At 42.0% G+C, this 26,099-nt stretch overlaps 1 protein-coding gene across 1 annotated transcript in view; it reads right to left on the reverse strand.

Moving 5' to 3' along the window:
- Positions 1 to 26,099, reverse strand: part of ttc27 (tetratricopeptide repeat domain 27) — a 286,736-nt gene that overhangs the window by 199,815 nt on the left and 60,822 nt on the right. The window contains exon 8 of the mRNA XM_072264878.1: positions 14,412 to 14,524. Within this exon, the coding sequence (XP_072120979.1) occupies positions 14,412 to 14,524 (113 nt within the window). The remainder of the gene's footprint in view (positions 1 to 14,411; positions 14,525 to 26,099) is intronic.

The raw sequence follows: 26,099 nt of genomic DNA on the forward strand, positions 1-26,099 counted from the left end.
ATAACTTAGCTGTTGTGCTACCCAACACTGGATCTATTACTATTATTGAGATACAGTGTGCTCTGCCGCCCAAGAATCCCCCGACTTAACCCAACCCTAATCACGGAACAATTTACATTGACCAATTAACCTACCAACCGGTACATCTTTGGACTGTAGGAGGAAACCGGAGCACCCGGAGGAAACCCGCGTGGTTGTGAGGAGAACATACAAACTCCTTACAGGCAGTGGCAGGAATTGAAACTGGGTTGCCTGTACTGTAAAGCACTGCGCTAACCACTACTCTACCATGCCGCTCCAGTGTTTGACGTCTAATGTCTAATGTTTGATGGCTTTAGTTCGACAAAATGTAAACAAGCTGTTTAACTGACGAATGAAAATAGTAGATTCAACTTGTTAATCCTCAGTTTTTAAAAATGTTTCCTTAAAAAATTTGCAAGGCTTGATTTGCAATTTTTCCTTAAGTAGATATATAATATTTCACATCTTTTGCTCATTCCTTTCACAACCAAAATTGGCTTACCCTTTTTTAAGATCTTGTGGGAGGTTAGTCTCCCACACAACAGCATGTTTCTTTCAGAAATCAATGATGTCATGGTGTTTGTGTCAAGGAACTGGTTCCCACAGTCTAGCGACAATCTACTCTTGGTTTTTCATCACCTCCCTGAATCCCTGTTACCAAACCATATGCTTTCCTTTCGTTTGCTTTTGTTTGAATGACAGGTTGAAGCGTTGGATGCAGTATCTGAGGATTTCATTACAGCTTAAAAGGACTCAAGTTCTGTTGGCAGTTCAAGGAGATAAATAAATGTTTCTGTGTCAAATAGGCCAATAATTTTTCAAACCAATGATTAAAAACAAATAGGGAGACGTTATTTTCACTGATGTTATTCAACAAGCTCATATTTGTTCCTTCAAAGCCAACAGAAGGGAGAAACGCAACTGTTTCAAATTAATTTTCTTATGTTCTGTCAATGATTGGAAATCCCAAATGCACTGAACAACTAAACAATTCTTTTACTTTTCAAGTGGTACCCCACTTTAAGCTTCGGTTTTCTCCCTGCATATTTATTTGTGTCTACTTTTCTGAAGTGTGGACTCTTCCATGAAGTACATACCCTTGAGTGTCCATTGCCATCAATGGCAGAAGAGACTATTATTCGCATCGCGCTTAGGAATGATTAGCAGCAGCCTAATGAACCACATTAAAATGTAATCTTGCCATTCTCCAATATTCACAGACTTCTTGCTGGTAATAAATTGGAGGAAACTATCTTACTCAATGAGAAGCTTTATTTTTTTTTAAAGTTAATGGTGGAAGGATCAGAGTAGAGACAAGGAGAGGGTGGCCTGAAAGAATGATAGAACCAAAAACACATATTGCATTAAATTTAAATCCCTTACTCACTCTTCCTTCAGTTAGTCCTGACGAAGGGTCTCGGCCTGAAACGTCGACTGCACCTCTTCCTACAGATGCTGCCTGGCCTGCTGCGTTCACCAGCAACTTTGATGTGTGTTGCTTGAATTTCCAGCATCTGCAGAATTCCTGTTGTTTATTGCATTAAAATGTGTTGTAACCTCCATGATTATGGCTCAAGAACTGGAAAGCAGGATAATGCTGAAACCAAATGCTTCCCTCTTATGATTTACAAACTGGAAACTTCAAAATTCCTGCTTGTCCACAATCCGCCTCTGGCACGCGTCACTGAGGCCATACAAAAGGCTGTTGGGTTCAAATATCTAGGGGAAAAAATTGACTGACTGTAAGTCAGGTGCTGTGATTAAGACTGGAATTCACAGTATGGGGTAAAATATTGTATCTTCAATTATCCAGAGATCACTTACCATTAAAATAAATCTCCTCATTACTTGTTGGCCCTTGAAACAATTCAGACACAAGTAGTTAAAGCTAAGCAAAGAAATAATTGAAGAATAGACCATGTTTAACAAACCTGGTCCACCATTAAAACCATGGGTGATTTACCACATCCCATAATGGTTTGATTTCCTTGGTGTCGAAGGAGCTGCAAATCTCAGCCTGGAATGGGTGTAGTAAAACAGGATTTACAATCCAATGTATTCCACCTTCTGACAAACATCTGAGTAAATAAATTTCCATCATCTCTATATGAAATGGCTCAACTCCTAAATGTGACTACTTACTCTAGCTCTACCCATCAGGCAGCATTTACCCAACAAGCCAACCTTCTATATTCTCAGTTCGATGAAATTGCCTCTCATTCTTTTGAACTTTAGAAAAAGAACACTTCCCCGAAGCTTCCTTCAAAGGCCATTTCTCTTATCCTGAGAAAAAAGTCATATGTCTACCATGCATTTATATATACCATGGCAAATATCAGGAAATTATAAGATTATTCCTAACCATAAAGCAGACCTTATCTAGGAATTGTCTCTTTCAATATAAAGTTCAAGTAATTTGGATAACCACTGGCCAACCCAAGATAACTCACTTGTCTTTTTATGCTATTTTGTATACTTCAACTGTGCAAAAGTTTATTGCTTGCATCTTGTTTGCACCTACACTTACATGCCCACCATCCCTAGATTCTTGCCCCCAACACATTCACATCTTCCTGTTGTTTTACATTTAGGCCGGCTTCCAGCCTTCACAATGTGAACTTTACAGCCACTATTTATCATTTTCCAGAGAGATGTTCTTTTAAAAGCACACTATATTAATGCTTTGAAGACAGCATTGAACTGAGGCATTCTAATCTGCTATTTTTACCCACTGTTTTCAATGGGTTGCAAATAAACAATTTGTTAGTTTTTCTTAATAGATGAAAAAGATTTCAAACACACTGCTTCGTAAATTCTTGAACATTTTTTTTGTCTACATTGACTGAGAACAGGAAATGATAGAAAGGTACATAGCTAGGCTTTATACTTTAATAAGTATCCAACAAGCAGTATACTATGCTGATGGTAGAGTAGAGCTATGAAGAATACTGTGCTGGCAGTAGTGAGAAATTATTTTGTAGATACTATGACAAGTTTGCGTGCTGTATAACCAGACAGGCCCCCTGATTTCCATAAATGCCATACCACATTATGATGTATGTGGTACTCTTGTTAAGTGTTCACTCTCAGCTGAAAAACATTCGCTCCAAAGAAAGCAAAATTCAGTAACTTAAGATTTTGGCTTATAAGTGGAGTTCTGAAAGAATGGGGCTGAAGTTCACCAGCTTTGTTTTTTTCTCCCCTCCCTGCTGATAGTGAGATGAGCTCTATGAAAGAAAGCAACACCTTTAAGGAGACAATGATGCTGGGAAATAAAAAGACGACGTGAACACGACAATCCCTTTCATTACCTCAAATAAAGCATTCACAATTTGCTGATCAAAACAAACAGTGTGGCAACAGTCATTTTATAAATGTTTGCTGCTCCTTGAGGAACCAAATCAGGAAGAATTCCCCTCTTTGGCAGAGCGAAGAAAAAGAGAGGGATAGAATCCATCAAAATTGTTCCAATCAAGAACTGATCCAGATGCCATCAAACCTTTGCTAAAGCTAGGTAACCTTCTACTTGAATGGTCATGTTTTGAGGCCATGGTTATCTGGTCAGTACATTTCATTCCAAGCAAGATAAGAACACATGCCCCTCCATATGGCCCCCAGGCACACTTGCAATTAAGTCAAGCAGAAAGGTAAAATAAAGGACAAAGTTTATCTAAACATCTGCTACCTGCCAGATGAATTACCGAAGTCCTGCAGGGTAGCATGTTGTCATTAGAATGAGAGCTGCATGCCATAATTTTCAACTCCAACTGCCTTATAACACAAGTCAGATAGCCTTATAACCCAAACTCAGATGCAGTTTATGTAACAAGTAATTTAGATAAAACATGAATAAAATGCTAAGGAGGGAGTAACAAATTACAACAGACTCTAACCATATTATTTCAGTTTCAGAATCTGCAGTCATTGAAGATGCATGTTGAACATATATCTTAACAGCCCTTGATCGAAAGCATTGCTCTTAACAGGGAAAAAAAACCATATTTCAACAAAGAATGTTAAGGATTTTTGTTAATTCAAGAAATCTCTACTGTAACTGACCAATCCAGGAACAGATGTGAGAAATCCTACTAGAAATGCCCAACATTTTTTGGGATTAAATTAGGTTAATGGTTCAACAAAAACATTAAGATTATAATATAGTTCTCAAAATTGGCTGAGATCTACTTAATGGAGACGTGATATTTGAAAGGAAAATTGATGAGTATTTAAAAGGTTTCTTCATTTTGCAGAATGTATATTTGGGAAAAGGAGCTTGCTAAATGTCTTGGTCTGAGGAATCAGTCATGGTAATAATAAATATAAAAACACAAGAGAGCTGCAGCATATCAAAGAACAAGGGGATTGATATTACTCTGCTTCCTCCTCTTGCCTTTACCACTTCAGTCTTATCCAACCACAAGTCCTTCTTCTACATCTAACAAACCACGTTAAAGAGTTGGGGCTGGAACTGGATGAACTCCAGATCATTCAGGAGGTTGAAGGGGTGATAGATAGGACATACAGAGAGGTAGTTACACCCCAGATGCAGGACACAGGAAACTTGGAGACAGTCAGAAAGGAGAAAAGGGTTAAGGAGCCAATACAGGATACCCCTGTTGCCATTCCCCTTAACAACTGGTATATCACTTTGGCTAGTGTAAGGGGGGCGGGGGTTGACCTAAGTGACAAAGTTGCTGTGGGCAAATCTCTGGCACTGTGACTCAGAAGGGAATGGGGGGGGGGGGGGGAGAAGAGGCACACTGTGGTGATAGGGGATTCATTAGTTAGGGGAATGGACAGGAGGTTCTGTGGGCGAGAACAAGATTCCCCAATGGTACATTGCCTCCCGGGTGCCTAGGTCAGGGATATCTCAGATCGAGTCCTCAGCATTCTTAAGTAAGAGGGTGAACAGTCAGAAGTTGTGGTCCATTAAGGTACCAATGACATGGGTAGGATGAGTGACGAGATTCTGCATTGGGAGTTCAGCAGGACATCCAGGGTTGTGATCCAGGGTTATGCAGTTTAATATGTGGCTAAGGAGTTGTTGTAGGAGGGAGGGCATAAGATTTGTGAATCACTGGGCTCTCTTCCAGGGAAGGTGGGACCTGTACAGAAGGGACAGCTTGCACCTGACTGGAGGGGGACTAATTTCCTAGCGGGAAGGTTTGTTAATGCTGCACAGTGGGGTTTAAACTAGAGTTGCAGGGGTATGAGAATTAGAGTGCAAAAACAGTTAGTGGAGAGGTTGTGGTGGCAGATGTTAGTAAGACCTCAGACAAAGTTAGGAATCAAAAAGTTGAGCACGGTGCGACTAATGTCCTGAGCTGCATATATTTCAACGCAAGAAGTATCACAGGAAAGATGGATAGTAGAGATAAAGATGAGGTAGCTGCTTTACAAACAGTAGGCAATGTGTAACGAGGAGAGGTTGCTTATAGGGCAAAATCGCAGTCAATAGAATGAGTTGCAACATAAAAGGCAGGCAAAATTGAAAAGGGTGAATACAGGACTAAAGGTGTTGTATTTGAATGCGCAAGGTATATGGAATAAGGTAGATGAACTTGCAGCACAGTTGCAGATTGGCCGGTATGATGTTGCATCAATTACAGAATCATGGCTGAAGGATTATAGCTGGGAGCTTAATATCCCAAGAATACACATTGTATCTAAAGGACAGGCAGGAAGGCAGAGGGGGCAGCGTTGCTCTGTTGGTAAAAAAAATGAAATCAAATCATTAGTAAGAGGTGACATAGAGTTGGAAGGTGTTGAATCGTTGTGGATAGAGATACGGAAATGCAAGGGTAAAAAGACGCTAATGGGAGTTATATACAGAACCCCAAACAATAGTAAGGATGTGGCTTACAAGTTACAATGGGAGATTAAAAAATGCATGCCAAAAGGGCAATGTTACAATATTCCTGAGGGATTTCAATACACGGGTAGATTGGGAAAATCAGGTTGGTGCTGGATTACAGGAGAGTGAATTTCTAGAGTGACTACAAAATGGCTTTTTAGAGCAGCTATCAGAGGATCAGCTATTCTGGATAGGGTGTTCTGCAATGAACCAGAATTGATTGAAGAGCTTAAGGTAAAAGAAGCTTAAGGAGAAGGGAACATAATTTGATCGGGTTCACCCTGAAAATTGAGAAGAAGGTGGTAAAATCAAATGTATCAGTATTATAGTGGAGCAAAGAGAATTACAGAGGCATGAGAGAAAAGCTGGCCAGAACTGATTGGAAAAGAACACTGGCAGGGATGACAGCAGAGCAGCAATGGCTGGAAATTCTGGAAGTAATTCGGAAGGCACAGGATCCCAAAGAGAAAGAAGTATTCTAAAGGAAAGATGACACGACCGTGGCTAACAAGAGGAGTCAAAGCCACATAGAAGCCAATGAGAGGGCATTTCATAGAACCAAAATTAGTGGGAAGGTAGAGGATTGAGAAGCTTTTAAAAAGCAACAGAAGGCAACTAAAAAGTCATTAAGAAGGCAAAGATGGAATATGAAAGTAAGCTAGCCAATAATATTAAATAGGAGACCAAAATTTTCTTCAGATACATAAAGTGTAAAGGAGAGGTGAGAGTGGATATCAGACCACTGGAAAACGATGCTGGAGAGGTTGTCATAGGGGACAACGAAATGCCAGATGATATGAATAAGTATTTTGCATCTGTCACCACTGTGGAAGACACGAGCAGTATGGTGGAAGTTCCAAATGTCAGGGGTGATGAAATGTGTGAAGTTACCATAACTAGAGAGAAGGTTCTTGGAAAACTGAGAGGTCTGAAGGTAGATAAGTCACCTGGATCAAATGGTGTACACCCAGAGTTCTGAAAGAGGTGGCTGAAGAGATCGTGGAGGTTTTATTAATGATCTTTCAAGAATCACTAGATTGTAGAATAGTTCTGGAAGACTGGAAAATTGCAAATGTCACTGCACCCTTCAAAAAGGGAGAGAGGCATAAGATAAGAAACGAGAGGCCAGTTAGTCTGACCCCAGTGGTTGGCAAGATGCTGGAGTCGATTATTAAGGATGAGGTCTCAGGGTACTTGGAGGTACATGATAAAATAGGCTGCAGTCAGCATGGTTTCTTCAAGGGAAAATCCTGCCTGACAAATCTGTTGTAATTCTTTGAAGAGATAACAAGCAGGATAGACAATGAAGAATCGGTTGATGTTGTGTACCTGGATTTTCAGAAGGCCTTTGACAAGGAGCCACACAAAACTGCTTAACAAGGTACAATCCCATGGTGTTACCGGAAAGATTCTAGCATGGATAAAGCAGTGGCTGACTGGCAGGAGGCAAAGAGTGGGAATAAAGGTCACCTATCTGACTGGCTGCCAGTGACGAGTGGTGTTACACAGGGGTCTGTGTTGGGACCGATTCCTTTTACATTATATGTCAATGATTTGGATGATAGAATTGATGGCTTTGTCACAAACTTTGCAGACAAAATTAAGATAGGTGGAAGGCCAGGTGGTTTTGAGGAAGTAGAAAGGAAATTAGTACAGGAAGAAATTAGGAGATTGGGTAAAGAAATGATAGATGGAATACAGTGTTGGGAAGTGTATGGTCATACACTTTAGTAGAAGAAATGAAAGGGTGACTATTTTCTAAGTAGAGAGAAAACACAACAAACTGGGGCGCAAAAGGACTTGGGAGTTCTTGCAATACACATTAAAGTTGCTGGTGAACGCAGCAGTCCAGGCAGCAACTCTAGGAAGAGGTACAGTCGACGTTTCAGGCCGAGACCCTTCGTCAGGAGCTCTTGGGCAGGATTCCCTAAAGGTTAACTTGCAAGTTGAGTCTGTGGTGTGGAAGGCAAATACAATGTTAGCATTTATTTCAAGAAGACTAGAATATAAAAGCAAGGACGTAACGTTGAGGCTTTATAAAGCACTGGTGAGCCCACACTTGGAGTATTGAGAGCAGTTTTGGGCCCCTTATCTTTGAAAGGGTGTGCTGGAACTAGAGAGGTTTCAAAGGAGGTTCACAAAAATGAAGAGCATTTGATGGCTCTGGGCCTGTATTCAATGGAATTCAGAAAAATGAGGGGTGACCTCATTGAGACCTGTCGAATGGAGAAAGAGCCTTGATAGAGTAGAGTGGATGTGGAGAAGATGTTTCCTGTGGTAGGAGTGTCTATGACCAGAGGACAGAACCTCAGAACAGAGGGACGTCCTTTCAAAACAGAGATGAGGAGGGACTTCTTTTGCCAGACAGTGGTGAATCTGTGGAATTCTTTACCACAGCAGGTGTGGAGACCAAGTCTTTATGAATATTTAAGGCAGAGGTTGGTAGATTCTTGATTGTTTAGGGCATGAAGGAATATGGGGAGATGGCAGGAGATTGAGGCTGAGAGGCCTGACGAAGGGTCTCGGCCTGAAACGTCGACTGCACCTCTTCCTAGAGATGCTGCCTGGCCTGCTACGTTCACCAGCAACTTTTATGTGTGTTGCTTGAATTTCCAGCATCTGCAGAATTCCTGTTGTTAGTATTTTCTAAGTGATACTTTACATAGTCTTCACAGGCAAGGATATGTTTTCTCCCCCTTGCCACTCTTCCATACATATCTTTTTTGTGCAAGGCCTTAGAGATTGTGGAGCCATGAACTTCATCCCCAATTGCAGCCACTGACTTCTGCAGCTCACTCAGAAGTAGCTTATCACAGTGGCCTATCTTACAAATGCCATTCTTCTCTAACAACTAAGTTTAGAAGGATGGCCTGACCCAGGGTGTATGGCTGTGGTTTCAAATTTTTTCCACTTTTTCACAATGGACTACACTGAGCTCCAAGGTATGTTCAGTGCTCTTAAGAAGGTCTTGTGCCCTTCCCCAGATTTGAGCTTCTCTATTATCATTTCCCTGACTTGGCTTGAATGCTCTTTTCTCTTCATTTTGTTTTGGTATGTTGAAATTCTACCATATTGTTGGACCTTACAGAGAGAGGATATACTTGTTCACATGATCATCCAATTTTCTACACCAACAAATTGGATGGAGTTGGTACAGTACTGCACCAAGGAAAGTTAGCATAGTACTTACAAAGGAGGTAAAAACTTCCAGCCTCACAATTTTGGTTTTTAATTTTTAGTATATTGTTGACAGGTTTTGGAATTTTTTGTTTGATTTGACAGGAAGCACAATGTTCTGTAGATTAGCTTAAAGATGCTACGTCAATGTATATAGGAAAATTAGTTAAATGTGAAGATAGCTGTGAGGGCTGAATACTCTTTCTCAAAACATTGTTTTTAACCACACACAGACATATGAATGAGGAATCTGAGCAGAGTGATCAGTCAGTGACGTAAAACTTTGTAAGATGTTGTTCCCTCATTTCCTATCTTGGAGATGCCAAGACCAGTTACACCAGGGGTGTCAAACTCATTTTAGGTCATGGGCTGGATTGGGCAAAATGCAATTTCATGCGGGCCGGATCAGTTGTGCAAGCGTGTGCTCCCACAGCTTTCGTTGCCTTCGCTTTTTCAACCTGCTCTCATGTGTCTCAGTCTCTGCTATAACTACAAAGTGTCTTACTTTACGAATTTCATTTCTTATGAAGAAGATTGCCTAGCAAGCAGTATTTTTATGATTGGTATGAACTTACAGTCGTAAGCTACAAGGAAGTTGTGATGAGAGAGAGAAAAAATGATGGTATTTTGGCTAAGATTATTTTGGGAGCCACACTCTTTCCATTAATAAACCATTTGAAATTGAACATTAGCAGACACAAATGTAGACCTAATGAAACCAATTGTAAATGTAGGCTACACAACTGCACCTAATTTTTATTAGCCTACTTCCAGCAATCAAATTCAAGACAATGAACACAGTTAACCTCTAACCTTTACTGAAGTGATCACATTTACAATCATAGGATAGTCAGAAAATAAATGAATCACAATATTATGACACTCAATATTTCATAATGCATTTTGCTTACATGTCGCAGTGCATCAAACAGTGTCACTCATTTTTCACTTGCTGCTTCCAGACACCTGACATCTTTTGGCTTTAACTAGCCTGTCAACATCAGGGACCAGTTTCTGGGCAGTTGTGATTTTCATAATGTCATTTAGATGTCTTGTGTGTCAGCTGCGAGCACAGTTTGGATTTGTTAATGTTCATTATGGAGAACGCCTACTCACAGAGATATGTTGTCCTGAACATGCAAAGGATCTTTGAGCTAGGTTGCTCCGGGATAGTTGTATCTCCCACAGGCCTAATTTAATTTCAAAGGCACGAATGCTGTCGTAGTATTCCATAACAAGCTTGTTGCGGCCTTGCATGTTAACGTTAAGCACATTTAAGTGTTCTGTTATATCCACCAAAAATGCAAGATCATGAAGCTAGTCTGGGTCATCCAACTCTGCCACTGGCTTCCCTTTCTCGTTCATGAATAGTCCAATTTCTGCAAGTAATTGAAAAAAACCTTTGAGCACAACCCCTCTGCTCAACCAGTGGATTTCAGTGTGGTAGGGTAGGCCGTGTCCAATATTACTTTCGGACAAAAGAGTGTCAAATTGCCGATGGTTGAGTCCCTTGGCTCTAATAAAATTAACCATTTTGATTACCACATCCATGACATTGTCCATTTTCAGGCTCCTGCTACATAATGCCTCTTAGTGTGTAATACAATGAAAATTCCAGAATTCCTGCTCCGTATTCTCTGTCTGAACCTTCTCAACAACACCTGCCTTTTTCCCCACCATGGACAGTGCGCCATCTGTTGTCACGCTGATAGCGTGACTCCAGTCTGTCCAAGGCCTCGACGGGCTGGAGAAAACGTCATTCGCCATTGTGGTGTTTGTCATGGGCACCATCTCCACAAACTCCTCGGTGATGGTCAAAGATGCATCAACACCACGAATAAATATTCCCAACTGAGCTACATCAGTCACGTCAGTGCTCTCATCAATTGCAATAGAGAAGGCATGAAATGACTTTACTTTGTCTTTTAGCTGACTGTTCAAATCTCCTGCAAGGTCCCCGATTCTCTCTGCCACAGTATTTCTTGACAAGCTGATATTACCAAAAGCCTGTCTCTTCTCAGGGCACACCAGCTCAGCCGCCGTCAGCATGCGTGCTTTGATGAACTCCCCCTCTGAGTATGGCTTCGACGCAGCAGCTATTTTGTTGGCAATAATATAGCTGGGCCTTGACAGCTCCATCATGAGTCTCTTGACTTTTGGTGAACACTGATTGCTGTTTTTTCAGAGCTGCTTCAAGCTAGTTTACCTTTTGCGTTCTGAGTCGTCCTGCGTACTTGTCATATTTTTCTTCGTGTAACGTCTCATAGTGTCGTCTGATATTGTATTCTTTTGCCACAGCCACTTGTTGAAAGCTTATCAGACACACAGGTTTGCTGTTGACCTCACAGAGGAAAAAATGATCTTTCCAATTATCGTTGAATATCCGACCTTCGATGTCAACTTTTCTTTTCTTGGAAAGCATTTTGAACCACAACAGCAAACAACCTCAGCCTTGCTACAGGTGTTACTTACCTGAGTACTCTGCGTGTTTTTACTGTGTGTGACGACGTAAGTAGGGCCCTAGTGGTCTTCAGTGCAGGGTGGTAGGTGCTAATGCACAGCGGGTGGTAAACTGCAGCCGATTGTTTTCTAGGTACACAGAACAAGCTGCCGGCGCAGCAGCCGGCACAGACAGCAAGGGAGAAAGAGCGGCTGCCGTACAGATACATAATAAATGGTCGTGAATATATACTTTTTTCCCACAAATCATCCTGCAGGCCGGGAGTTTGACACCCCTGAGTTACATCATCCTGTTAAGCTACTGAAGCTTAGAACAGTAAAAATGTATTAATTTGTCAACATAAGAGCTTTGGTGGCGAAGACAACATTCATTGCCTGAATGCTACCTGCCCTTGAGAAGATGGCATTTTATTCAAGTGCACTGTCAGGTAGTGATACTCCGACAATCCTTTTGAATAAGGAAGTCAGGGATTCGGATCCAGTGACAATGAAGAAACTAGAGTGTTGTTGAAGTTGTTCTCATCCAGATAAATCAGTAGTATTCCATCATCAATCTAGACCTTTGTCTTGTATATAGTAGAAAGACTTCAGATTATTTAGCAAATGAGTTAGGTGCTTCTGATACCCATATTCCAACTTAGTCTTGTAGTCACAATATTTAGGTAGCTGGTTAACCTTCTGGTTAATGACTCCCAGTTTATTGATGATGGAGGAATCAGTGATGTAATGTCATTAAATGCCATTGGAAGATGGCTAGGCTCTCTCATGTTATACATGGCCATTGCTTTACAATTTTGTGGCATGACTGTTACTTGCCATTTCCCAGCCCTGATGAGTTGGAGAGGATTGCTTCATTTACTGAGCAGTTGCAGATGAAAACAAACATTGTGCAACCATCAGCAAACAGCCCTTGATTCTGTTTTTATTATGGGGTGGATGTCTTTAATCCAGCAGCTGAAGATAACTGGGCCTAAGACACCACCCTAAGGAATTCCAGCAGTGATGTGCTGGGCCTGGGAGTCGCAACTCCAATAACAGCAGTATCTTCCTTTGCCCCGTGCATGACTCCAGTCACATGTTTTCCCTTTAACACCCACTATGCTTAACCTTACTCGGACTCTTTGACAACCACATTCAACAAAATGCTGCTGTAATATAAAAGGCAGTGACCTGCAGCTCAGCCCTAAAATTCATCTCTTTGGTTCAATGTCTGGATCAAATCTGTGATGAGATTTAGAAATAAAATCCAGATTGGGCATCGGTAAGCAGATTACTGTACAGTAACTGCTGGCTAATACCATCAATGACACTTTGCATCATTTCACTGATGTCTGGAAGTGGGCAAATCAGGGCTGAGAAATGGCAAGAAACAGTCATGCCACAAAATTGTAAAGCAATGGTCATATACATCATGAGAGAGTAATTAGTTGGGCTGTTCTTGTCCAACTTTTTGCATGATCATACCAAGGAAATTTTTCATGTTCTTGGTTAGATGCCAGCACTTTAATTGTGCTCGAGATGTGCAACTAGTTCTGGAGAATAACTGCAATATTACAGGTGGCACGTTGTCCAACCCCATAGCCTTTGCTATATCCTGAACTTTCAGCCACTCATTGGCATGAGAATGAAGTGAATCAAACTAAATGAGGACTGGCTTCTGTGAAAGAAGCTGAGAAAGATCATACAACTTAGTACGCCTGGCTCAACATGGATGCATAGCCTTGAGATTTGCCTTCAGCATCATCTGATTGGCATCCACAGTTGTTAAGAATGGGAGCTTTCTTCGCAACCTCCTATCCTTCCTCACAACCCCCCTCCCCACCACCCCATTTGCAGTTTGTCCACCACCATTCCCAACAGGATACAGCAGGACTGCAGAGCTACGATCTGATCTGTTAGAACACTTTGCTCTATCCAGTTGCTACAGTTGAGCACACAAGGTACCATCAAATTTTAAGGTACACTTCATGCTGCTCCTGGTATGCCTTTCTGCACTCTTCATTGAACCAATTCGATTCGATTGCAGTGGTAGCCAGCATCTTATAGCTGCCAAATCCATTTAGCACTACTGCAGTGCCACACAACATGATGGATGGCACCTCCGAGGGAAAGTACCTTTCTACAGAAGGACAGTACGGAGGTCAATTAAGTTTATCCCCCCTGATGTTTTGATCACTACCTGAAGATCCAGTCTGGCAGTTAACATCCTCATGACCTGGCCAACTCAATGGTAATGCTACTGGCCTAACTTTGTTGAACCACTACCTTTGAGTCAACATATCTGTGGAGGTATGGGTGTCCTACCTTCGGTGTCACAGCTACTTTTAGAGGGTCTCGGCCCAAAATGTCGACTGTACCTCTTCCTAGAGATGCTGCCTGGCCTGCTGCGTTCACCAGCAACTTTTATATGGAGTCCTGACGAAGGGTCTCGGCACGAAACATCCATTGTACCTCTTCCTAGAGATGCTGCCTGGCCTGCTGTGCTCACCAGCAACTTTTATGTGGGTTGCTTGAAATTCCAGCATCTGCAGATTTCCTCGTGTTAACTTGGAGGAACACTGATTTACCAGCTGTGGGAGGACAATAAAGTAAAAGTCCCACTTTATTGTCATAAAGTGGGAATTTTGCTTTTTTGTCATATGCACAGGTGGTAAAGATCTATTGTGGAACTACAGTGGAATACAATAGATGATAATTGGAAGATTCCTTGCCCACACTTGAACTGAAGCCACCAGACTTTGTGAGGTGTGGAGTCAATGTTGTGAATTCTCAATGCTTTCTCCTACCATCTGTTACCACTGTGTTGCCCCTCGGCAACTCAGCGAGTTCTCGGCGTGAATAGAAGAGAAACTTAAGAGGAATATCAGTTATCTACTAATGCTAACGCCAAAATGCTTACCAGATACCCAGGATTACAGCAAGCTCCTCTGCACACAGGTCGAGTGCTTTATGTTCCTTTGGATCTACCAGTTCAATTGAATTCAGCAAAGTATCATCACTCAGCTCAAGGTTCTGTTGACAATTGAAGGAAAATAACATAGCAAGTTTATTGGTGTTGGTTTCTTATTGTCACATGTACCTAGACAGTGAAAAGATTTGTCTTGCATACGGATTATACAGATCAAATCATTTCACAGTACATTGATCTAGAATAAGGTAAAACAATCGCAATGCAGAATAAACTGTAAAAGCTACAAAAATATGCAGTGCAGGTAAATGATAAGGTGCAAGATCACAACGAGATGGATTGTAAGGCCAAGGAGTTAATCTTATTGTACGAGAGGTGAGTTCAAGACTGATCCACTTTATGTACAGTATACTATTTGAATTATCTATCTATTTAATATGATTATCAAAGTATACTTATAGCCCTGACAACTTATGTCACTGATTCTATTTCTCCCTCTCTCTCAGACCCTCGGACAAGTGGCTAAAACTTAACCAAACCTGTCCTAAATATGGTGTAATATATTGAACCATATCTGTAACATCATCATATCCACCAACTTCCAGGATCAGAGTGAATCAAAATGTTGCTTCACTCTAGCCCTACCTCAGCTCCAAAAGTCATCTATCCCTGTGAGTGGATTAACTGGATCCACTTTGCTTCCAGCCTCTCTCTCCATTCCTTCTATCTTTAAACTTGAGGTCATCTAAAACTGCTGCACATGTTCAATTTAGCCATTACCCTTATATTTGCTCACTTTGCTTTGTCCAACAATGCTTCAACTTCCTCCAGCTCTAGTACCCTTGGATGTGTCTGGCTTCTTGGGCATTCTCAAGCTTAACTGATCTTTTACCAGGTAAGTCTGGTATCTTGTCCCTCTCTACAACTTTCCTCCCTCTATCAGGGCATGAAGGGATACTGGGAGAAGGCAGGAGATTGGGACCGAGAGGAAAACTGGATCAGCCATGATGAAGTGGCGGAGCAGACTCAATGGGCCAAAGGGCCTAATTCTGCTCCTATATCTTATGGCCTCCCTTAAGATACCTGCTGAACCGTGTCTTCGCCCACCTGGACAAGCCAGCGAGCACTGTGAGGGTCATGTTTTTTGACTTCTCCAGTGCGTTCAACACCATCCGCCCTGCTCTGCTGGGGGAGAAGCTGACAGCGATGCAGGTGGATGCTTCCCTGGTGTCATGGATTCTTGATTACCTGACTGGCAGACCACAGTACGTGTGCTTGCAACACTGTATGTCCGACAGAGTGATCAGCAGCACTGGGGCTCCACAGGGGACTGTCTTGTCTCCCTTTCTCTTCATCATTTACACCTCCGACTTCAACTACTGCACAGAGTCTTGTCATCTTCAGAAGATTTCGGATGACTCTGCCATAGTTGGATGCTTCAGCAAGAGAGATGAGGCTGAGTACAGGGCTATGGTAGGAAACTTTGTCACATGTTGTGAGCAGAATTATCTGCAGCTTAATGTGAAAAAGACTAAGGAGCTGGCAGTAGACCTGAGGAGAGCTAAGGTACCGGTGACCCCTGTTTCCATCCAGGGGGTCAGGGTGGACATGGTGGAGGATTACAAATGCCTGGGGATTGGGGATACGAATTGACAATAAACTGGACTGGTCAAAGAACACTGAGGCTGTCTACAAGAAGGGTCAGAGCCGTCTCTATTTCCTGAGGAGACTGAGGTCCCTTAACATCTGCCGGACGAAGTTGAGGATGTTCTATGAGTCTGTGGTGGCCAGTGCTATCACGTTTGCTGTTGTGTGCTGCAGCAGCAGGCTGAGGGTAGCAGACAGCAACGGAATCAACAAACTCATTCATAAGGCCAGTGATATTGTGGGGTTGGAACTGAACCCTCTCACAGTGCTGTCTGAAAAGAGGATGCTGTCTAAGTTGCATGCCATCTTGGTCAATGTCTCCCATCCACTACATAATGTACTGGGTGGGCACAGGAGTACATTCAGCCAGAGACTCATTCCACCGAGATGCAGCACAGAGCGTCATAGGAAGTCATTCCTTCCTGTGGCCATCAAACTTTACAACTCCTCCCTTGGAGGGTCAGACACCCTGAGACAATAGGCTGGTCCTGGACTTATTTCATAATTTACTGGCATAATTTACATATTACTATTTAACTATTTATGGTTCTATTACTATTTATTATTTATGGTGCAACTGTAACAAAAACCAATTTCCCCCGGGATCAATAAAGTATGACTATGACTATACTCACTGAAACCTAGCTTCTGAACAAAACTTTTAATGAACTCTGTCAGCTACATGGCTCAAATTTTGTTCACTGACTCTGGGGATACACTTTGTTTTTGTTGCTCTCTTTTCAGCCTTTCTCCCCTTTTATATCGATGCAGTTACAAAGAAGGTACAACAGCAGCTATATTTTGTCATGAGTTTGAGGAGGTTTGGTATGTCACCAAAGACATTTGCGTTTTCTACAGATGTACCATGGAGAGCATTCTAATTGGCTGCATCATCGTCTGGTATGGTGGGGGGGGGGCGCGCAGCAGGGTACTGCACAGGATTATAAGACCATAAAATACAGGAGCAGAAATAGGCCATTCGGCCCATCGTCTGCTCTGCCATTCAATCATGGGCTGATCATCAGTGGGAACATGCTTCCTGCCTCCAGTGTGTCCAATCCCTTAATAATCTTATATGTTTCAATCAAATCCCCTCTCAGCCTTCTAAATTCCAGTGTATGCAAGCTCAGTCGCTCCAATCTTTCAACGTATGACAGTCCTGTCACCCTGGGAATTAGCCTTGTGAACCTACGCTGCACTCCCTCAATAGCAAGAATGTCCTTCCTCAAATTTGGAGACCAGAACTGCACACAATACTCCAGGTGTGGTCTCACCAGGGCTCTGTACAGCTGCAGAAGGACCTCTTTGCTCCTGTACTCAATTCCCCTTGTTATGAAGGCCAGCATGCCATTAGCTTTCTTCACTGCCTGCTGTACTTGCATGCTTGCTTTCAGTGACTGATGTACAAGAACACCTAGATCTCGTTGTACTTCCCCTTTTCCTAACTTGACTCCATTTAGATAATAATCTGCCTTCCTGTTCTTACCACCAAAGTGGATAACCTCACATTTATCCACATTAAACTGCATCTGCCATGCATCCGCCCACTCACCCAGCCTGTCCAAGTCACCCTGCATTCTCATAACATCCTCCTCACATTTCACACTGCCACCCAGCTTTGTGTCATCTGCAAATTTGCTAATGTTGCCTTCATCTAAATCATTAATGTATATTGTAAACAGCTGCAGTCGCAGCACTGAACCCTGCGGTACCCCACTGGTCACTGCCTGCCATCCCGAAAAGGACCCGTTAATCGTTACTCTTTGTTTCCTGTCAGCCAGCCAATTTTCAATCTATGTCAGTACTCTGCTCCCAACACCATGTGCCCGAATTTTGCCCACTAATCTCCTATGTGGGACTTCATCCAAGGCTTTCTGAAAGTCCAGGTACACTACATCCACTGGCTCTCCCTTGTCCATTTCCATAGTTACATCCTCAAAAAATTCCAGAAGATTAGCCAAGCATGTTTGCCCCTTCGTAAATCCATGCTGACTCGGACCGATCCTGGTACTGCTATCCAAATGTGTCGTAATTTCATCTTTTATAATTGACTCCAGCATCTTTCCCACCACTGACGTCAGGCTAACCGGTCTATAATTCCCTGTTTTCTCTCCCTCCTTTCTTGAAAAGTGGGACAACATTAGCCATCCTTCAATCCACAGGAACCGATCCTGAATCTTTCGAACATTCATATTCTACAGATTTACCACCCTCTGACTAAAGTTATTTCTCCACATCTTTGTTCTAAATGGACGTCCTTCAATCCTGAAGTCGTGCCCTCTTGTCCTAGATTCTCCTAGCATGGGAAGTAACTTTGCCATATCTAATCTGTTTAGGCCTTTTAACATTCGGAATGTTTCTCTGATATCCTCCCCATTCTTCTGAACTCCAGGGAATACAGCCCAAGAGCTGCCAGATGTTCCTCATATGGTAACCCTTTCATTCCTGGATCAAAATAAGCTACAGAAAGTTGTAAATTCAGCCAGCCCCATCATGGACACTAACCACCCCAGCATCCAGGACATCTTCAAAGAGTGATGCCTCAAAAAGAAAGCATCCATCATTAAGAACCCTCATCACCCAGGACATGCGCTCTTCTCATTGCTACCATCAGGAAGGAGGTACAGGAGCCTGAAGGCTCACACAACAATTTAGCAGCAGCTTCTTCCCCTCTGCCTTCAGATTTCTGAACATATATATTTCTGTTACTGTGAATAGTTAAGTGAGTGGAAGATGAACCCATCTCCAAAAGTCATGAAGTCAAAGATGAAACATTCTTTTCAACATTTTAAGCAAGATTAGTGTATTATTTTTGTTTTGTACAATTCTAGAGTGGAAAAAAAAAGGAAAGGAGCACCATGCAAAAGTTTGGGCACCCCAAGAGATTTGAGGTCTCAGATAACTAACAAAGCGTTTTCAGGTAGCCATTTCCTCAGTTCGTAATGTAATTAAGAAATGGCAGTTAACAGGAATGGTGGAGGTCAAGTTGAGGTCCGGAAGACCAAGAGAACTTTCCGAGAGAATTGCTTGTAGGATTGCTAGGAAGACAAATCAAAACCCCCGTCTGACTGCAAAAGCCTTCAGGAAGATTTAGCTGACTCTGGAGTGGTGGTGCACTGTTCTACTGTGCAGTGACACCTGCACAAATATGACCTTCATGGAAGAGTTCTGTAGACTGATGAAGTTAAAATAGAACTTTTTGGCCGCAATGAGCAAAGGTATGTTTGGAGAAAAAAGCGTGCAGAATTTCATGAAAAGAACCCCTCTCCAACCGATAAGCACGGGGGCAGACCAATCATGCTTTGGGCTTATGCTGCAGCTAGTGGCACGGGGAACATTTCACTGGTAGAGGAAAGAATGAATTCAATTAAATACCAGCAAATTCTGGAAGCAAACATCACACCGTCTGTAAAAAGCTGAAGATGAAAAGAGGATGGCTTCTACAACAGGATAATGATCCTAAACCCACCTCAAAATCCACAAGGGACTACCTCAAGAGGCGCAAGCTGAAGGTTTTGCCATGGCCCTCACAGTCCTGACTTAAACATCATTGAAAATCTGTGGATAGACTTCAAAAGAGCCGTGCATGCAAAAGACGGCCCAAGAATCTCACAGAAGTAGAAGCCCTTTGCAAGGAAGAATGGGTGAAAATCCCCCAAACAAGAATTGAAAGACTCTTAGCTGGCTACAGAAAGTGTTTACAAGCTATGATACTTGCCAAAGGGGGTGTTACTAAGTACTGACCATGCAGGGTGCCCAAACTTTTGCTTCAGGCCTTTTTCCCTTTTTGTTATTTTGAAACTGTAAAAGATGGAAATATAAAAGTAATCTGGCTTAAAATATTAAAGAAATGTGTCATCTTTAACTTTATGCCTCTTGTCATCTTTTACTCTTTTAGCTATTCACAGTAACAGAAATTTTGACCGGGGATGCCCAAACTTCTGCATGCCACTGTATATAAAACATGTGTATAGACACACACACTTACTGTAATTCAGTTTTTATTATGTATTGCATATCACTGCTGCCACAAAGTTAACAAATTTCACAACATAAGCCGATGATATTAAACCTGATTCTGATTCATTTGCAGTTTACTCTTTAATGCCCCATTCTTTCCAAGGGACAATATTTTTTCTATTGCTATCCTATGTTGGTTTTGTTGTGAACTGCACTTCTACCAGTTGGGTTACTCGATGCTCCTATCGACCTCCTGGGAAAGAATACTCTGTTATCATAATTCACATCGACTGCGCTTCACTTATTAACCAGGATTATAAATGTGGCTTTTCTTCTAACTCTGGTTTAGTTCCCTTATTCTGGAGTACTTGAAACCAAAGTGACATTTTAAAAATAAGATTGTCAAAACTCCATAAAGTTGTAAAAAAATACCCAAAGCTCAATGGCATGAAAATCAAATCCTTGACGCCAAGGTAAAATCTACCTTGGCGCCTTTTGTCCTAAATTTCACTCCTACTCACGTCAATGGTACTCTGTTTAATGATCGTCTCTGAATGTAAATTCCAGACATTTTACATGAAATAGATTTTTCTTTAAATATCAGGAACTGGTGCAGAGCCCCTGGCTGCACTCCAGTGATCACACATCATGCAAGGCTAAAGGGACAATCAATTCCTGATGTCCAACGATTTAAAGAGTGACTGGCCTAGAAACAAAAAGCCAATTGTTTACTCCCCATAAATAATAGTGCCCTCCCAGTGTGTGCCAATCTCTGGTTTCAGAGATGGCTATAAACAGCATGTATTATTACATTAAATTAAATTGACCACAACAGTATCAGCATCAGCACCTTTAGTAGGTGTAAATGTTCATTATGTGCCGAAATCAGGCCTGAATGAATCTCAGACAGGTCTCAATGAAAGGCAACAACTACTGGAATAATTACCCTTCCATTCCCAAAACATCATAACATTAGCATAAGAACCTGGTGGTTTTGCCATTATCTGTTTGACCAGTCAAGTACTTGCCAACAATCAGGGAAGTGGAGGCGACTATCGAGTAGCGTGTAAAACTTCACAGCCTGTGCTGTGGTCTGGTGTTTGGTGACTAAAGTAGGCCTCTCCTAGGTTATCTGGGATGAGACGCTTACGCGGACATACAGCTGAACTAATAGAACAACACAATTCCCAGCGCACAAGAACCATCCCCCACACGGGGAGGAGATGTACTCCCCCAGAGAATCCTCAATAACGCAAAACAAGTCACCTATCTTCATTCCTGATCAGTCCAAACCCTGCTCAACAGCACAGAGTGGAGGGAAGGCAGAATGCTAAAATATCTAAGATGTTTCAAATACTCCAATTTTGGGTAAGACTTCAAATGATCTGGCTATCCAGAAACAGCATAAAAGAACAGGTAAACATCTTTATATTGCTGAAGTTTATTTTCTTATTTTCATAATCAGATATGTCAAAATATAATCAGTTTTGGAGTCAGACAGCATGGACAATGGCCCTTCAGCCCAACATTTTAATGCCAACTGAGATACCCATTTGCCCCCATCCCTCTATTCCTTTCCATGTTCCTAATCAAATCTGCTTTAACCAATTGTACTTGCCTCTACCAACTCTTCTGGCAGCTTGTTCTATATACCCATCATCTTGTGTGAAAAATGCTCTTCAGATCTCCTTTAAATATTTCCATTCCCGGCCTATCCAATCTGCCTGTATAACTGAGGCCTCTCCATTCTCGGTGAATTTCTTCTGCACTCTTTCTAACACTACCACATCGTTTCTGCAGTGTGATGACTAGATGACAGCTTCTTCCCCTCTGCCATCTGATTCCTAAACGGACATTGAATCTTTGGACACTACCTCATTTTTTAAAAATATACAGTATTTCTGTTTTTGCACTTGTTTAAATCTATTCAATACACACAATTGATTAACTTGTTTATTATTATTATTTTATTTATTATTGTTTTTTTTTCTTTCTCTGCTAGATTATGTACTGCATTGAACTGCTGCTGCTAAATTAACAAATTTAACGTCACATGCCGGTGATAATAAAACTGATTCTGATTTCTGATTCTGAGGAACGCACACAATGTCTCAACTGTAACTTTACCAGTATGTGAGAGTGCTATGGAAGACCCCACCAAGAACCAGAGATAAACCTGTTAGAAAAGCTGCCGATCGCTCTGCTTCATTTATGTTAATCCAAACAATAACCAGGAGGAGTGAACAGCAGAAAATGCATACTGAGAGGATTACTAATACAAACTAAATTCCAATGTGTTGGTATTCCAGTGGAATAAAGGAAATTACAGTGGCATAAGAGGGGAACTGGTCAAGGTTAACTGGAAAGGGACACTGGCGGGAAGGACAGCAGGGCAGCAATGGCTGGAGTTTCTGCAAAAAATGAGGGAGGTGCAAGACAGATACATTACAAATAAGAAATTTTTGAAAGGATGAAGGACACTACCATGACTGACAAGTGAAGTCAGAGCCAAAGTAAAAGCGAAAGAGCGGGTATAGAAGGAAGCCAAAGCTAGTGGGAAGATTGAGGATTGGGAAGCTTTTGAAAACTTGCAGAAGGAAACTAGGAAGGCCATTAGGAAGGAAAAGATGAATTATGAAAGGAAGCTGGCGACTAATATCGGTGAAGATCCTAAAAGGTTTTTTAAGTATATAAGGGGTAAAAGAGAATTGAGGGTAGATATAGGACCAATAGAAAATGACACTGAAGATATTGTAATGAGAGACACAGAGACGGCAGAGGAACTGAATGCGTATTTTGCAACAGTCTTCACAGTGGAAGACAGTATACCGGACATTCAAGAGTGTCAGGGAAGTGAAGTATGTGCAGTGAAAATTACAACTGAGAAGGTGCTCAGGAAGCTTAATGGTCTGAGGGTGGATAAATCTCCTAGATCTGATGGAATGCATCCTCAGGTTCTGAAGGAAGTAGCTGGAGCGATTGCGGAGGCGTTAACGATCATCTTTCAAGAATCAATAGATTTTGGCATTGTACTGGATGACTGGAAAATTGCAAATGTTACTCCGCTACTTAAGACGGGTGGGAGGCTGCAGAAAGGAAACTATGGACCTGTTAGCCTGACATCAGTGGATGGGAACTTGTTGGAACTGATTGTTAGGGATGAAATTACAGAATACCTGGAGGCACATGACAAGATAGGCCAAAGACAGCATGGTTTCCTGAAAGGAAAAACCTGCCTGACTAACCTACCGCAATTCTTTGAGGAAATTACAAGCAGGGTAGACAAAGGAGATGTAGTAGATGTGGTGTATTTGAATTTTCAGAAGGCCTTTGACAAGGTGCCGCGCATGAGGCTGCTGAGCAAGATAAGACCCCGTGGAATTACAGGGGAGTTACTAGCATGGGTGGAGCATTGGCTGATCGGCAGAAAACAGAGAGTGGGAATAAAGGGATCCTATTCTGGCTGGTTGCTGGTTACCAGTGGAGTTGCACAGGGGTCGGTGTTGGGACCAATGCTTTTTACAATGAATGTCAATGATTTGGACTATGGGATTAATGGACTTGTGGCTAAAATTGCCAATGATACAAAGATAGGTGGAGGAGCGGGTAGCGCTGAAGAAACAGAGAGCCTGCAGAGAGACTTAGATAGTTTAGGGGAATGGGCAAAGTGGCGGCAAATGAAATACAATGTTGGAAAGTGTATGGTCATGCACTTTGGTGGAAGAAATAAATGGGCAGACTATTACTTAGAAGGGGAGAGAATTCAAAATGCAGAGATGCAAAGGGACTTGGGAGTTCTTGTGCAGGATACCCTAAAGGTTAACCTCCAGGTTGAATCAGTGGTGAAGAAGGCGAATGCGATGTTGGCAGTCATTTCTAGAGGTATAGAATACAAGAGCAGGGATGTGATGTTGAGGCTCTATAAGGCACTTGTGAGACCACACTTGGAGTATTGTGTGTAGTTTCGGTTTCCTTATTTTAGATAAACTGACATTGGAGAAGGTTCAGAGAAGATTCACGAGAATGATTCTAGGAATGTAAGGGTTACCTTATGAGGAACGTCTGGCAGCTCTTGGGCTGTATTCCCTGGAGTTCAGGAGAATGAGGAGGGATCTCACAGAAAATTCTGAATGTTAAAAGGCCTGAACAGATTAGATATGGAAAAGTTATTTCCCATGGTAGGGGAGTCTAGGACAAAAGGGCACGACTTCAGGATTGAAGAACGTCCATTTAGAACAGAGATGCAGAGAAATTACTTTAGTCATAGGATGGTAAATCTGTGGAATTTGTTGCCACGAGTGGCTGCGGAGGCCAAGTCACTGGATGCATTTAAGGCAGACATAGACAGGTTCTTGATTAGCCAGGGCATCAATGGGTATGGGGAGAAGGCAGGGGAGTGGGGATGACTGGAAGAATTGTATCAGCCCATGATTGAATGGCAAAGCAGACTCGATGGGCCGAATGGCCAGCTTCTGTTCTTATGGTTTCATAGGATATACAGTATACCCATGTGTATAACATCATCTCAGCAAAGCATAACAACACTTACATATATTTCTCCAGCTCTGTGATAAATCCAAATATTTATTTATTAATTGAGATGCAGTGCAGAATACGCCCCCCGACTGTTCGAGTTGCACTGCCCAGCAATACCTGATTTAACCCCAGACTAATCACGGGACAACTTACAATGACCAATTAACATACCAACCAGTACATTTTTGGACTGTGGATAGAAACTACAGCACGTGGAGGAAACCCACTATAAAGCATTATACTAACCACTACGCTACTGTGCCGCACAGATTTAACTAGTCTTACAATAATAACAGTGAATAGGCATTCACAGAATGCAGACAAGCTCCCCCAAATTGCTTTGTGGGATAACGAGGCAGGGATGGGGAAGAAATTAATAAATGTAGAATCAAAGCAGGGTACTGAACAGATCAAAGTTATATCACTATGTATACGTACACTGAATTATTGAGGGCATGGGATGCCAGGAAGCATAAGATACATTGCAAAGAAAAGTTCCACAACAACAAAACAGATCCGCTAAGTGGATGCTCCAGCAGCTTTATGAAACTTCAAGGGTCCCAGAGAGAACGAAACGTGATTTGAGAGCATCAGATAAGCAACCACTTGCAGTAACCAAAGGCTTTCAAGCACATTAGCATGCGCATACAATACTGTGCAGAAGTCTTAGGCACATGTATAGAGCTAGGGTGCCTAAGACTTTTGCATAGTATTGATTTTATGTATTGCACTGTTCTACTACCACACACAAAAAAAACAAATTTTATGACATATGTGAGTGATGATAGACCTGATTCTGATATGGGTCTCTATCATGGACTGAGAGTGGGAAGGGAGGCAGGGAGAGGGGAATCACGGTTGTGAAAAGGAGAAGGGAGAGGGAAGTGAGCAGGAAGCACCAGACAGGCATTCTGTAAAGATCAATAAACCAATTGTTCAGAATCAAATGACCTTGCCTAGTATCAGGGCTGGGCAGGTCTACACCTGCACCACGTCCCACCCTAGTACTTCTCCTCTGCCACCTGTCCCACACCCTTCCCACTGTGTTCCACCCTCACCATTCCAAACACAGTTTGCTCCTGCCAGATTTACAAACTCGCTCTCTGCTCCACATTGGCAAATCCAGTACTGTGCAAAAGTCTTCGGCATCCTAGCTATATGTATGTGCCTAAGACTTTTGCACAGTACTGTATGTGACCCAAAGGCATTTCAGGGAGAGTGGTGTTGGTGCAGGCGGATGACTTAATTGGACGTTCATGGGAAAAATAATCTCTTTGGAATACTGCAAGAGGATCAAAGAGGAAAAAGTGTCCAAAGTGATATTAAACTGATGGTATCAGAAATGAAAGAGGAGGATTCTTTGAAATGAGTCTGGTGTGATAGAATTGTGGATGTAGGAGTAAACGGGAATGAGATAAAAGTCACTGCCCATCTCAGAGGTTTAGTTAATGACCAATATCATAAGACAAGATTTAGGAGCAGAATTAGGCCATTCAACCCACTGAGTCTGCTCCACCATTCCATCATGGCTGATTT

Source organism: Mobula birostris, chromosome 8, assembly GCF_030028105.1.
Source record: "Mobula birostris isolate sMobBir1 chromosome 8, sMobBir1.hap1, whole genome shotgun sequence".
In the NCBI taxonomy this organism is placed as follows: Eukaryota; Metazoa; Chordata; class Chondrichthyes; order Myliobatiformes; family Myliobatidae; genus Mobula; species Mobula birostris.